This window comes from Convolutriloba macropyga, chromosome 6 (genome assembly GCF_964194025.1).
Source record: "Convolutriloba macropyga chromosome 6, txConMacr16.3, whole genome shotgun sequence".
In the NCBI taxonomy this organism is placed as follows: Eukaryota; Metazoa; Xenacoelomorpha; order Acoela; family Convolutidae; genus Convolutriloba; species Convolutriloba macropyga.
Genome location: NC_134473.1, coordinates 30,732,889 through 30,749,301, shown reverse-complemented (window position 1 = coordinate 30,749,301; position 16,413 = coordinate 30,732,889). Strand labels below are relative to the sequence as shown.

Here is a 16,413-nt window from a genome sequence, read left to right as displayed (position 1 = left end):
TGATACCTTGTTGAATCAGATGTTCTTCAATTCGCACCTTGTTCCATGCTGCTATATACTCTGCCAGTTCTTTTTCAGCTCCAACGAAGTTTGTCCCGTTATCGCTAATCATTTTGACCGGTTTGCCTCTTCGTGCAATGAATCGCATAATTGCGTTCAGACAACAATCAGTGTCTAATTTTGGTGCAATCTCTATGTGTACCGCTCGTACAGTAAAGCATGTGAATAGACAGCACCAACGCTTTTCGTTTCTTCGACCAATCTTTACTGTGAATGGTCCGAATAGTCTATGCCCACATTCGAGAACACTGTCGATGCCACTAATCGTTCTTCAGGTAGATTTGCCATTACTGGTGACTTTGTTTGGGCTTTTCCCTTTCGACATCTAATGCATTTGTTTTTGATTGATCTCAAAGCATTTCGTATGCCTAGGATCCAGAATTTTTGCTGGACTATGTTTCTGACATGTTCAGTACCTTCGTGGTGATTATTCTTATGTTCATTTTGCAAGAATAATTCAACTACATGGTGCTTCCAATGTAACAGTATTGGATGCTTGGTTTCGAAGTTCAGATGACTTTTACCTATTCTGCCTTGAGCACGAATAAGTCCTTGCTGGTCTATGAATGGTGAAAACTGGAGGATTTTGCTGTTTTTTGGAATTTCCCTTTCAACCTTTTGGAATTTTATCTCTTCAGTAAACTGTTCTTGCTGCAGTAGTCTGAAGATGCTTGCTTGTGCATCCTCTCTTTCTTCAACACTTAGTGTTTTTGTTGCCGGTTTGTGTTTTTTGAATACACGCTGTATGTATGCCATTGTATTTACTAGTCGATTGTAATTGCTGAATCGTTCCCACTGAATCATCGGCTTCTTCTCTTCAACCTTTGCTGAGAAGACCATTTCGTCGTTTTGTTCATCTGAAGCAATTGTTAAATTCAACTGTTCAGGCCATTCGTTCTCTCGTTGTTTCAACCAGGCCGGCCCAGTGAGCCAATCTTATAGTCCAATGGACGTTGAAATTCGTAGGCATCTTGTCCAAGTATGATACCTACTTCCATCAGGTTGAATGTTCTGTTAGTGAGAACATTCAGGTGTCTGAATTTGTTCTTCAGTTCCTTGTAGTCATATCTTGTGTTTCCCAACGAGATTGATGAGTGTGCAAACGCTTCAATTGAATGCACCTTTGAATGTAGTCCCTTTATTGTGATAGGAACCTTCTCTGTCCTCAAATCTTGCGTCCCATGTATGCCAGCTATGTTTAAGGTAATGTCCGTGCCTTTGACTTGTAGTTGATTCTTGACACTTTGGTCGATGAATGAAACTGTTGACCCACTATCGAAGAAAGCATAGGTAGTCAGCCTGTTACCACCACTCTGAACCGATACCGGAACTATTTGAAGAAAACTAGTAACTTGGTTACTCTGGCTGATTGTTGCTGCGCTTACGTTAACTGCGTGACTACCCTCGTCCATTCGGTTTTCTGAGTGTAGCAGTCTGTTGTGCTTTTTGCTACATCCGTTTATACCGCACAATTTGACTTTGCAATCTTTGATTGCATGTCCTTTTCCCAGACATCCATAACATAAGCGTTCTCTCCTCACTGCCACGTATCGATCATTCACACTCATGTTTTTGAATGATGGACAGTTGCAAATTTTATGAGTGCCATCGGCTAATGGGCAGTGATCGCTTTGCGTCTGCTTGGTTTCTTGCAGGTTTGAACTTGCACTGAAGTTCGATGTCTCCGAGAATTGTTTTTCTCTATTTGCGTTGCGTCGGTCTTCTTCTTTGCGTTCCCCTTTAAACGCTGAAAACCCTTCATGCACGAATGCCATTCGTGATAGCCATTTTTCAAACATGATAAGGTCAGGCCAGTCCTCGTCTTTGTCATCGACGTAGAACCATTTTTCTTGAAGAACCTGTGGTAGCTTATCAACTGCCATGTACAATGTCGAACTTGATTGCAAGTCACCAATATGTTTGTACTCTTTAAGCACGTTCACGAAGTTAGATACAATAACAGAAAAATTAATCAGACTGGTTGAATCATGAGGTTTCACTTGATTAGCTTTTCGTAAGCTCTCGAGCTGCGCATCTATAATTACATAGGGTCTTCCAAATTTTCTTCCTAAAATGTTCCAGGCAGCACTATAAAACTGTCCAGAATAGCCCATTCCCGAGATTACAGATTTTGCTTTGCCTGTTAGCAGAGTCTTCAAATGGCTCATTTTTTCTGAGTCGGGAATCGTGCTTTTATCTACTGTTGCTATGAACATGCTAGACCACTCAGGCCACTCCAGTGGGTTTCCGTCAAAATTGTTCAACCTCAATTTTGGTAAACTACTGCTTGAATGTCCAGTGTTGTAGTACCTTCCAGCTATCGGCGATATATCCCGCCCTTCAACACTTACTGAGCGTTCGCGAGAGTTTGGGTACCATGGGTAATGCCTCTGCTTATTCCGTTCAGGGCTGACGTCAAAGCGAGCTCTTGGTCGAATTGGCGTTTGCGTGTCGTTCATCGAATTCGCCCACTCCGAGACATCTCTCCCTTTTGGGGTGCAATTGAAAGGTTACTTGTCACGCGCCTTAGTCGATTGAGAACGGAAGTCATCTTTCTCCAACGCTGTTTTTTGCAATTGGCGCTCTGGGTCTCGCTCTTTTTCCCGAAGCTGATGTCGCATCTCTAGTTCTTTCATTTGCATTTCTAGATCCAACCTCTTTCGATCAAATTGTGCTCGTTCGATTTGCAACTTTCTTTCAAATTCAATTTCAAAGTCTTTTATTCGTTCTTCAACCTGACGTTTCACTGAAGATGTTTCCGAAGCGTTTTCTGTATCCTGGTTGATTGTCCGTGTAACCGTATTCGTCGTTGCATTGCTTGTGTTACCATGGTTTTGGTTAAACTCTGGAATTCCAACGTTTTGTTCTAACTGATGCACATTATTCGCAGGCGGCTGCTCTTCATTGGCTTGAAGAGTTGACTGGCTTTGCTGGCTTGACATGTTTGTCTCTCCGTGGATATACGGTAACCACTCTGCGTTCAAATATTGAAAGTATTTTTTTCTCTCAAGTTTGCATTTTAAAGAAATATCTGGGTCTCGGAGAGTCTCAGCTTTCTTATTCACGAGTTTTTGAATGCTGTCGTCCAATTGCAGTATCTGCTGATAAAGAGTCTTGAGCTTGCTTGGTCGATCTCGATTCTCAATGAGCTGAAAACCTTCTTCCTGTTTCTCAATCCAGTTGTTTCGCAAGTTGTTGATCTGTCGATCCAAAACGCTTTGACTCTGTGACGGAGTCACTTCTTGTGTACTTCGGGACTGCAGCTTGAATCTCTACAGCTCCTTTGTTTGTTTGCTTTAATTGAGTTTGCTTTTCAACGTTCCTATTCGCTTTGCCTAATTGGCTTTGCGTTGTTTAATTACTCGATGAGTTTTGTTCTCGTTCGTCGATGACTTTTTTTACTTCGACTGTTGGGTTGGACAGCAGTTTATTCCACTGTCCGGGTCGGCGGACCAAATGTAACGGCTGCTCTCCTTGTGTTTCACAAAGAAAGTTTTACACCGCCCAGTTCGTTCTGAGTGGTTACAAAATCTGTCCGGATAAAGTTGAGAATGCCAGAAGTTGGGGTTGTAACAGTTGAATTTCAGCTCCAATAATTCGTAGATACAAGACACAGTAACAGAAATTACTGCTCAAGAATAATATTTTGAATACAAGACACAGTAACAATTTACTGCTCAGGAATATTTCTAGTTCAAGACACAGTAACACGTTATTTACTGCTCAAGACAATATTTTTTGCAATATTTTGCTGAGTTATACTTTAAGCCGTTTTCTGCGGCTGCTACGTTGAGTTCTGTGTGTTGCTTTTTGTTATTTCCCCCTTTTTCTCTTTTTTCTCACGTGACAAACTGTAACTAGAACTAGAACTATAACTATAACTATTAAATGACTAAGACAACAGAAAGTGTTTTGTTTCTATTTTCCCCGCCTATGCAAGCTTGTTATTCCTTAAGCTCAGCTCCAACATCCTATAACTATAACTATTAAGTGACTAAGACAAGAGAAAGTGTTTTGTTTCTATTTTCCCCAACTACGCAAGCTTGTTATTCCTTAAGCTCAGCTCCAACATCACGAAGGAAAACAGGGCCGGCGATGTTGGAGCTGAGCTTAAGGAATAACAAGCTTGCATAGGCGGGGAAAATAGAAACAAAACACTTTCTGTTGTCTTAGTCATTTAATAGTTATAGTTATAGTTCTAGTTCTAGTTACAGTTTGTCACGTGAGAAAAAAGAGAAAAAGGGGGAAATAACAAAAAGCAACACACAGAACTCAACGTAGCAGCCGCAGAAAACGGCTTAAAGTATAACTCAGCAAAATATTGCAAAAACAAATTGTCTTGAGCAGTAAATAACGTGTTACTGTGTCTTGAACTAGAAATATTCCTGAGCAGTAAATTGTTACTGTGTCTTGTATTCAAAATATTATTCTTGAGCAGTTAATTCTGTTACTGTGTCTTGTATCTACGAATTATTGGAGCTGAAATTCAACTGTTACAACCCCAACTTCTGGCATTCTCAACTTTATCCGGACAGATTTTGTAACCACTCAGAACGAACTGGGCGGTGTAAAACTTTCTTTGTGAAACACAAGGAGAGCAGCCGTTACACATCATTTAAAACAGAAAATAAAAAATTCTAAGAATATAGAAATTACACAATTTGAGGTGTATATAGGTTATGACTCTTCGAGTGAGTGTGGAAGCAGTAATGACAAGACCAAGATACAATGCAAAGACAACTCAACGTGTGTGACTGTAGCCGAGACTTGTGACGGAGACAACGACTGCGATGACTACTCAGATGAAAGGTCAGTCGGTTGACGTATTTTTAGGGATCTATTCTGGCTCTCTCTCATTGCACCCCCTCACTTCCCCATTTTTACACACCTACACACGTGTAATCATTACATAGCAACGTTTTGTATAAGAATAACTCATAATTGGTAACAGGTGGTGGTGGTGGGGGGGGGGGGGGTGGTAGACAATACTGCACAAGGGGGGTTGGGGTCGAACACAGATCTATTTTTTGCTATACCAATTTTGACCCTTTGCTATAATAACTTTTTTTAAAAGCCATACAATTATTCCGGTGGACGCCGTTAGAGCTGAACGGGCGTAGAGCAGAATGCATTAAAATGAGATTTAAAGCCGAATATTTCCCTGTGTCAGGACGAAACACCCAATGCCAAATACTTTTATTCTAATGCTGAAATTACCAGAACGATTATTTAGCATATTATTTATCTAATGGATTTGGCCATGCCTCGCGGGCCATGGCCAGATGCGGTTAAATACCCTCGTTACACTAGTTGATAAACCTTCGTTACGCTAGTTGATGAAAAAACTGCGGTATATTTGTCCGCTTACGAAATAGTGTTTTAAATTGGCCAATCACAGCTTCAGAATAAGTTTTATTGCTCATTTTACTTAAATTGTCGGCTAAATTTCTCATTTTTTGGTTGTCGGCTAAACGCCCTGTCGGCCAATACGGCGGTCACCTTACTCTATATACTCATTCTTCTGTCATAACTAGGGGAATACATGATAATTTACTTGCAAAAATTGAATCAATTGTTAAAGTGTATTGTCCGATATCAAAATTTACGTCATTAATGATTCATTGAGCTATTTGGCCACCAATGAGAAAATCTAATTATCTATTCTGATTGGCCAATTCTGAAGCTGAGTGAATTTGAAACGTGTTCCTTGCCAGGGAGAAATGTAATCGACATTACAATTGCTACAGTGCGTTTGACCGAAAAGTTATTAAGCCTACTATTACGAAGCGAGTTGAAGACAATTAATCGAATAAGTGCGGTTTAACGAATGAAAGCTACATAATCATATACGAGGAAACCGAAACTTCTTTTTCAGGCTAGCTTTTCCTTGTTATTACTTCAAATTTTTGAAGCTGATCCGTTATCAAATATTTATTTGGCTCCAAATTGTCTTGGTATTATACTCTACGATACCGGACGTTTTAGAATACCAGCTAAAAGGAAAACCATTTTATTCCTTAAAAACTTAATATCATTTGAAGTTCACTATTATAGCAACTATTTGAAGACTTTCTTGGAAGAGAGAATTCTAGCCGAAAGGGCTGATGGATAGCGGACTGCGAGAGATGAGAATTCTAGCCAAATAATTTAATTTCATTGGGTAGGGAGTTGCAACCGAGGATTCACGGATAGGCCTTCGTTACGCTATTTGAGAAAAACTGCAGTATAATTGTCCGCTTACGAAATAGTGTTTTAATTGGCCAATCACAGCTTCAGAATTAATTTTTTGCTCATTTTACTTAAATTGTCGGCTAAGTTTCTCATTTTTTGATTGTCGGCTAAATGCCCTGTCGGCCAATACGGCGGCCACCAGAATTCTCAATTTTAGCGTTCTGATGAACTCCCCTTTCTCTAGAATTCTCTAGTTTCGTACAAAATTGCCTAAAATTCTTCAAAAATGCGTTTAAACATGAGTGAGCCATCTCACTATGAATAGTTTTTCAAGAAAGTCAATATTTTGAGTCTTTACGTATTGTGTGTTTGTTATTGGTGATATTGTGTTGAAGAAACTGTCACACCGCCTGTGGTCTGACGGAGTTCACGTGCGACACTTCCCTGGCCAGTGCCCACGTGTGTATAGTTGAGGGTGACGTGTGTGATGGGAAACCGGACTGTAACACCACAAGATACAACGACGAACTAGGCTGTAAGTTAATATTTTTGTTCTGTGTTTTGTCTTTGAGTTTGGTTTTAGTGTTATTTGTTTATGCAAAAAAAGGCATATTAAGATATTTTGAAAAAAAAAATTAAATTGGTGCCGTTCGTTTTGCACACATCTTTTTGCAAGAAACAAAATGTATCTTTTCAACAATTACCCTTTTTTGCGAAGAGCACCTACCTACTGAGGAGGCAATCAGTTACAAATTTTTATCTCACCCCATGACCGGGAGGATTGATCGAAGTCCACTTTCTATCTGAGTACCCGGGTCGAGGTGTCAACGCTAAAAATGCAAAATTATGTAAGATTGCCGGTGAATGCGTTGAATTTATGCACGATCTACGCTTGAGCGTAAATCTTAAATAATGTTGCGTTTTTAAGCATAGATCATACATAATTTTGCGTTGTATTTAGCGTTGGTTTCACATGACTTATGAAGAATACGGTTCCTAAGATGAAGCAGGTCAGTGGTAGTAAAGGGTACAATCACGCAGGAGGTCAGCGGTTCCAGTTTCACAAACAGAGCTATAAGCTTTGAAATTTTGTAAGATTACGCTAAATTCAGCGCAAAATTATGTGAGATCTACGATAGAAGACGCAAAATTATGCAAGATCTACGCGTAGAAACGCAAAACTATGAAAGATCTGCGCTTAGAAACGCACATTTCAACGAAGTCACCGCAAAATTATGTAAGAAAATTGCGGTGAGTGTTCGGACTTGTCAACTCTAGTTACCGCTCATCTTACATAACTTTGGCGAAATTCCTCGGCCCGGGTAATTGTCTGAGCAAAGATAAGATATCTCTAGCGCCATTAACTTGGGTGTCTGATCAAGAGTTGACGTTTAATTTCTACACATATTTAATTAACCACCATGGCACAAAACTAAGATTTTCTCAATTTAAACTTCAAAACAATGCCTAGAGTAGATTTGCTTAAAATGTGAAGAGCAGGCATTTGTCAAAAAATAACTGAGAACGTTCAAAATTTTTATCTTCAGGACGCCCATTGTAAACTGATCATATTCTCAGAGTGATAGAGTCACATATTTTAACCTTTATTGAGCAAGGCATTCTATCTGGTATTGCAAACGTGAAGATATTTGGAACTCAATGCATGTGCTCCGTATTTGAGCCTCAAAAATTCCTTCACAGGAAGAGTGGGTTGAGGAGTAACTAGATATAAACTAAAGGATTTGCTTTTAGTGATGCCATCCATGCTTTTTGAAATTTTAACTTGGGTCCAAATGGCTGAAAACTGCTCCAGATACCTTTTGACTTCCAGGCGTTCTTATTTAACCGTTTGGTATAAGTGCTTAAGCAAATCGGCAGAGTTAATCGAAATAAAAATGAAAAACCTAGCAAGTTAAAAACCTAGCAAGTTACTTTTTTTTTGAAGTTCAGAAATTTGAAACAAACATTTTTTTGGAAACGTGCTTTTGAAATGGGAATCAACTTGCGACTGTTTTCCGAGCCTTGGAGAAGACTTGCAGTATTTGTTTTCAGACTTGCTCAGTGGTGATATGGGGATATTAAATTGCAAATAGACGTGCGCAAAACTAATTCACGCTTTTAATTAGGTCATGGAGGACAGAGCAATTCGTTTCTATTTTTCCTCGATGTTGAAAATTGTTTTTTTTTTCGAAAGAAATTGTCAGTCAGTTTCTGTAGTTTTCTTGCTGGCAATATAAATGCTGGTTATCAATTTCAATAAACAATCATGATATTTCGTTTGGTAAAATGCAACCCAAATTAACGGCAGATATAGATCAGGGTGATTGATCCTCTAACACGTTGGAATAAAACGCTTTTTTCTTACCTCAATCAGCTATTGGAAAATTTCAGATGCTAAATAACTCAAATATTCAAGCGCTAACTTCAACTTGGAACACGGGTTCATAAATCGAGACTATAGTTTTTATAATTCACGTCTGTTTATTCAATTGAATTTCGAGCCCTTCTGTTTGTGTCATTGTTCACTGTGAAATATTTTAAAAGCTTTTCAATGTAAAAATGCGCAGACTTATTTTATAAGAAATAAATTTTGCTTGTGGCATCAGATATAAATTCAGCGTATAATTTCTGGATGCTTTTTTTAAGTTGCAAAGCATGTTAATGTTTTTTAATAATTTCTCAAAGGCGGAAAGGAAGACTAAAACCTGCACACATAGGGTTGCCGTACTTTACACTCTAAAAACGTTCAAGAAGATTTACCTGACATTGTTCAGGTAATTTTTACTTTGATGCACCTCAAATGTTTTTCAGTAGGATTTAAATGTCCTAAGGTCTTGAGTTCGCTTTCCGGAGTTAGTCAGGATTCATTTGACACTGGGGAATTGTAATTCATTTCTTTCGTTGCTCCTCAAATAAGTAGTCATAAATCTTGCACTGCACGGCTCCGCTGTAGAATAATACTAGCCACTTCAGTAGAATGAACACCGGTAAGCAAAAAATGATTGGTAGCAAAACAATAATTCGATACAACTTTTAACTATTTTTCTATTTTGAAACTGCTTTTTGGTCCAGCCCAGAAAATTAGAAGAATAAACAGAAGGAACTTTATCCATAGAATATTCTCTGTTAAGATCAGAAACAACTGTGCTTTTAAAGTGAATCAATACACGAATTTGAGCAATATTTGCAGTAAAATATCAAAATAACCTCTATATGGTCAAATAAGGTAGCAAGATCAATGTGTTTCAACAGCAAAGGGGAGCATCCAAAAGTTGTATTTTTTGATTTCGTTTTCAGATCAGCTATTAATTATTTTGAACTCGATGAAGATTATCTGGAACCATTTGAAACTCTTTGAAATAGTTCAAGTACTTTTCCTCAATAAATTGCATATCCGTCAAAAGACTGAAAGTTACCTGAAATTCAGGTTGTTATCAAGTGAAAATACCTGAACATGGAGAATTTGCTTGAACTGTTCAGGCATTTATTCAAGTGTTTCTCAGGCTTATTTAGGCAAATTTTCAGCTAGTGGTGCCTGTAAAATTTAGGTAAAATTCGGGTAGCTTTATGTGTTGTTCAGGTGCGAAAGATTTGCCTGAACAATTCAGGTTTATTCAGCTTTCTGTTTCAAGTAATTTTACCTAAGCTAAAATATAATTGTCAGCTCCTGGCTTTACCATAGCTTGCAACAAAAGACTTTGGTAATTATTTTTAGGTTTTTTTAAACTTTGCAGGCAGTTCGTGCACTCCAGCTCAGTTCCAGTGCCTAGCTGGCACATGTGTGTCCAAGACAGTGCTGTGTGATGACAGCAAAGACTGCCCTCTGCTGGAAGACGAGGCCAATTGTAAGTGGAACGCTTTTGGAAAGTACAAAATTGGTATATTACTTGTATATTTACTGTTTGTTCGAATCAGACCATTTTTTTTTTCAGGCCATTTAGTAATTGTTGGCTTTTAATTTCAAGCATTTTTATAAGAGTTAGTTTTTAAGCAACTGCGACAGGAAACGTTTACAGCAGTTAATTGTTGTCATGCTACAGTAAATGGTAAAGGTATTAAGGAAATTTGTGAATTAATTGATAATCAAGAGTCGAACTCCATCTCATTCTTTTTGTTAATAACCATTAATTCACACAAAATATTAAAATATTTTTGTTTGTATCCCAAATTTTAGAGCATTGAGGTTCTTTTGCTCAACGTTGTTCGATATTGTTTAAGATCTTATGCTCAATGACATTGTTTGGAATTGAAATTTGCCTCAAGCTAAAGTCTCAAGTTTCTTAAGGTAAATTTGAAAAGCTATAACTGACACCTTTATAATGAAAAGTCGTAATTGTCGTGGCTAGTGGCCAGGCGCATCCTTTATCTGAAATCACTGTTCACCGGGGGCGGGGTGAGGGGGGGGGGGGCAAGGCAGTTTTGTAAAAACAAAATATGCCTTCTACAATTGACAGGTGACGATTCTTGTAATGATGACGAATATGTGTGCAAAGTCACTGGCACCTGTCTGCAGTTAGACTCACCCTATGCAAGTGCCTCCTCGATCACTACTCAAATATGCGACACTGTCAATCAATGTGGAACTTATGAAGGTAACCGACGGAAAACTTTCTAGCCCATGTCTTTATACTTCAAACAAAGTGCAGAAAGTGTGCTTGGTTGAACCGTGCTCAGTTATTTTGACGTTTTCGGCAATTCTTTAATTGCTTGCAATATCGGTTGCATGTAGGACATTTGCAGTTTAATAGACTGCAGTTTAATATGAAAAATATTGAGGGGGGGGGGCTAGTTTGCACAATTCAAATTTTTAACTAACTTTTTGTTTATTGTTCAATTTATTATTTTAAACAGTGAATGAGCTCTTGTTTAGTATGGTGATGCTTGAAAGTTTTACTGAAGATGAGACAGTCGGAAGAATTCCGGAAAGGACTTCTAAAATCTTGTCCCCCACAAAAGTATCTTGTGAACTAACTAGTGTGGAATACAAAAGAACAAGGATGTTCGGTAATGTGCGTTCGCACATGATGTTCCGACCCGCGCCCATCCACATTTTTTACTTGGTTTTAAACCTAATGAGGAGATAATTAAAAATAGATATTTGAGTTTTAAAAAAAAACGTTACACAACCGAATTACTAATTGAATTACTTGATACCATGCCTCATTACAGCGGTCAAAAGTCTGCCATTAGAAAGATTACGAGGAAAAAAACAAACAACAAAAAAGCAAAAACAAAAAAAAAATTAGCGAATGTGCTATAAAAGAAAAGAAAAAGAAACACAAATATTGACATCTCTCAAAATTTTTATGAAAACGCATATTGTCCAACAAACAAAACATCAGTTACGACATGATATCAATTGAAAAATTGTTTTTGAATTACAGGGAATTGAATGGAACCTTTCAATGATGAGAATAAATTACAAGTTGACGAAAAGAACAAAAATTGAAAAGTATAAAAAATCTTTGAAAATGATCAATATCATAAACTGTAATACTAATCGCTATAAACTGACTGCATTGAGTAACATCATTCATTTAATCTTCAATTGAAAGCCTATGAGAGCAGTCAGCATTTTACGACTACATGAAGAAAAGAGCAAAAAAACAGCTGATTCAATGAAAAATTGAGCGAGGAAATTGTCGAAACCATTAAAAAAATGAATTTTTTTCTAAAAAATTTTCTCGCTTCATATAGTTTTTTAACAGCAATGGTGTTTTTCTTTTTTTAACAATATGACCTCAAAAAATCAACAAGTTTGAACAAATATAACAAAATTTTGGAGAAAACCCGTTATACCAACGTCATTAAATTCAATAGATTTCAACGGAAGCCAAAAAATATGCTGAATTATGCCTCAATGAGAAGGCAAGCATGTTGGTCGTTCATGAGTCATCAACAGGACCACACAATAAGTCTTATAATTATGAAAACAACAACAATTACATGCAAAAACCAAAAGTTCAGTAGAAACGTGGCAGAAGAAAATGTCGAAGCCAATTAAACCACACGCGTTTCTCTGAAAACTTTTTTTATGATCCATTGGAAGTCTTCTCTAAGCCAATGGGAACTATCAATATTGGGATAATGTGATAATATTTCAAAAGGAACCAAACTTACAAAAAACCCAAATTTTTTTCAAAAGTATGAAAACTCGTGGCATCGAAGTCCTAAAAGCAATAGTTAGAATATAAAACAGCTTACCCGATTAATTTTGGTTGCAGTAAAAAGGAAGTGAGTTCTGTCATTTTTGAGACTGACTTACAGTTCTTGAAAATAAATTTAATAGTGGTTAGTAATTAAAAAAAATCTTTTTAAGTCAACAGCTACTAAAATCAATAGCTCTCAACGGAAGTCAATACATACGCAAAGCTTTGCCTCGATAGGAAGTTGAGGATGATTGTTATTCCTAAGGCATCAATAAAACATCACAATAAGTCTTAGCATTATGAAAACAACAACAAGAGCAGGCCATAACCAGGAACTCAGTACAAAAATGCAAGAAATTGTCGAAGCCTTTTAAACCACAAACTCTTTTCTGATCCTTTGAACGTCTTATCTAAGCCATTCGGAACTATCAATGTTAGTATAATGTGTTGGAATTTCAAAACGAACCATAAAGACAAAAAAAATATCCAAAAATTAAAAAAGAATTATAAAAACTCGTGGCATCGAAGTCATAAAACCAATAGTTAGAAGACAAAACTGCTAAGCAGATTCATCTTAGTTGCAGTAGAAAAGAAGGAGGTCCTGTTGTTTTTGAGACTGACTTACAGTTCACAAAAATATGTTTAAGGTTGGTTAATGTCCAAAAAATTCAGCCATTAAATTCAAGAGCTTTCAACGAAAGTCAAAAAGTACACCAAGTTATGCCTCGCTGGGAGGATAAAAGTTATTTTCATTAATATGTCATCAATAAGACGTCACGATAAGTTTTTTGGTTATGAAAAGAACAAGAAATACAGGCAAAAACCAAAAAAGTAAGAAATGCGAGAAAGTTTCAAAGCCATTTAAACCATTTTTTCTCTGAACACTTTATCTACGATCCATTGGACGTCTTTTCTAAGCCAATGGGAACTGTCAATTGTAGGAAAACGAAATAAGATTTCAAAAGGAATCAAATTTCCAAAAAAAATCTGAATTTTTTTTTTGAAATTTTGAAAACTCGTGCCATCGAATTCATAAAACCGATAGTTAGCATATAAAAGCGCGTACCAGATTAATTTTGGTTGAAACAAGAAAGGGGGAACTGCCATTACTGAGACTGATTTACGCTTCATGAAAAAAAAGTTTAAAATTGGTTAATTTTCAAAGAACCTTTGGAAAAATTATTTTTGAAAATCTTAACAGCCATTAGCTGTCCACTCAAAGCACTATATAGGTTTACCTAATGCACATTAGGAAGCCGATTGTACTTTTAGTTAGCGAATCAATACCGTAGGACTCCCAAAATTTAGTAAATTCTTAAAACGTAAATCAAAAATTTCGTTAGAAGTTTCGAAAACTCAGAGTCGAAGACAACAAAAAACATGAGCGATTTATGAAAACGAATATTATTTTCAATGGGTATAATTTGATTGTTAATAAGGTTTGTCATTAACTGAACTTCGATATGAAAAGTGACCAATCTCTAAGTGACTAAAAAACAATAATAAATAGGAAAATTTTTCTAGAAGAAACAGCTCTGAAATTGAATTCAAGTTTTTTTACAGTAAACTTCCTCGTGAGACCAGAACTAGCCTTTTTATCGGTCTGTTGGTAACACAAAATTGTTTCATTTTGTAGCGTCATATGTAGTTTTAAACTTACATTTTCATAGAAAAGCCTTAATTTGTAAAAATTACGCTAAAAGTGAACAAAATCATGCAAATATCACGTGTTCACATAAAACTTTAAACCTCAATAAATCCTCGAAAAATACGAAATTCAAAAAAACTTTTTATTTCGAATTCTACGCCGGACGAGCTTTTTTATGATACCACTCATATATCTCTACGATGAATATATCGATCGGCCAAAATTGTCTGAACAAAAAAAACCCATTTGAGTATATAGTTCCTCCCCCCACAAGTGAGGTCGGAATAAGTGATTTGTAAACAATACCAAATAAGTGATCTTTTTTCAGATGGCTATATATAAATAAGCTGAAAACTAATCGAAAAATTCTAAATAGAAAATGACAAAATTTTGTTTCCTTCAACATTTAATATAGCGAAAAGATATTTCTCCTGTAATTAAGCGTGCTATTTTATGCTGGAAAACTAGGAAGCTGCTGTATTCTCAATTAGTTTAAGTTTCTACAGTTTTGATTATAGAAAATAGTTAATGTTTCTCTCAAATTTTACTGTGAAGTTCACAAAGTGATAAAATACGTGTCTAAATAATTTTTGCAATGTTGGCCATGACCGAAACTGTGTTGAGATACCGCTTGGAACTAGAATCTATAATTTCTACCGCATATACATGTGAGTTGCAAATTTTGTTCCAAGTAGCATCTCTTTGTCAATCAATTATTATAAACCAGTTATCATTCAATAAAATCAACGGTTTAGGAATTGAGCTATCCTCTGCTCCTTTGTTTGTGCCTGCGCTGTTGTGAACGAAATTGACCATTATGAGGGATGTTCGAGATAGATGAGAATTGGTAGTTTTTCCACCTCTAACAGTTGCAATCTGAATAGTACTAAGGCACAGTAATAACTTTTCTCTAGGCCTCCGGCGGAGTCAATTTGCTATTTTGTCAAATCTTGTTTTTTAAATAATGGTTCAAATAACAGTAAATTATTAAACATCTTGGAACCTTTTATTTCAACCTATTGTTCAACTTATTTTATTCACGCTGTCTAAGCTGGTAGTTGTTCTTCTTCTCTTAGTTACCGTTTCTAATTCAGCAACTTTTAAGAAGGCCTTGATCAGAGATACTACCCATTCGTCTCTGATTATGGTAATCAACAAATTGAGAACTGCGAAAGAGTTGAACTTTCATACAAATCAAGCTCTCTCTCTCTCTCAGGAAAAATTCTATTTTGCTCTCATTAATTCAGATATTGATTCTTTTGTGAAAAACAGATCTCGTTAAAACCCCTTATTGGAAAATTGGTTGGACATAACTGTTGAAAAACCTTACCTTTTGCTCACTGATTTTTCTGCTGTCTGAATTTATTGGTCTGTATGACGATGCTAAATTTTGATTGGTTGAAAAAGACTTTTTGTAAATTCATACAGCACGCATTAATTATCTTGAAATTCATACAGACGATTCTGCTCAGTACAGTTCAGTTGCTTACTAAATTACTTGAATTGAAAACTTATAGCAGAAAAAGAGCGTTTTTACCGATCCCGCGCTCCGAAGAGCACTTAGCAAAAACTTGCAATTAAAAGCCTTTATTAGAAAGGATATTGCAACGATAACTCTGTCTTCATACAATATAGCACTTGGCACTAGCACCTACATAGCCGCCTCTAAAAAGATAAAAATGGAAGAAGCAAGCTAAGAAGAGAGTTATCATATGGCGACAGAGATGTTGAACGCTTACTTCTGTTAAAAAGAAAGAAAAATTTGCAACTCATGGAGTTAGCCATTAACGGAACAACTTACAATCTCCAAATCATTAGAAAAACAAACACTGGAATCAGCCTTTATTTTATCGCACAAGAAGACAATCAAACCGACATCAAACGGATCCGTATTATAAAAAACTCAGAACTTTACAATTTCTTTCAAAACTATCGAATTCGATGAATTAACCAAACCACAAGCACAAACCAACTTTATCCATTCAAAATTATTTGAGCATCAACCTATTTGTTTTGCTAGCAAAGAGAAAATACAACGCAAACCACAACAATACTTCTATGACACTGTTGGAAGGCTATCATCCTAGAAACCCGTTCGTATTCTTCAACGACAAAACAATCGACAGAAAAGTAAGTCAAAAACTTGCAGCGAAGAACAAAAAAGACCAATCAAATAGCCTAAACTGCAAACTCTGTGACACAGCTAAATTGGAGAAGCGCACAAATTGCTCTTTCCACAGAAACACTTCAACAACGAACTGACTAAAAGAAAATGGCCGATCCAAGTCCGCCTCACGTACATCTGAAAAGGTTCTCAGGACTACCAAACGAAAACTGGCCTGAATTTGAAGGACTACTGAGAGCAAGCATTGCCGTATCTAGAAT

General features: G+C 36.6%; 1 protein-coding gene across 1 annotated transcript in view; it reads left to right on the top strand.

Moving 5' to 3' along the window:
- Positions 1-16,413, top strand: part of LOC142341618 (protocadherin-16-like) — a 233,810-nt gene that overhangs the window by 12,699 nt on the left and 204,698 nt on the right. Inside the window, exons 6-9 of the mRNA XM_075392706.1 lie at positions 4,737-4,869; positions 6,627-6,766; positions 9,966-10,076; positions 10,686-10,823. Coding sequence (XP_075248821.1) covers positions 4,737-4,869; positions 6,627-6,766; positions 9,966-10,076; positions 10,686-10,823 — 522 coding nt within the window. The remainder of the gene's footprint in view (positions 1-4,736; positions 4,870-6,626; positions 6,767-9,965; positions 10,077-10,685; positions 10,824-16,413) is intronic.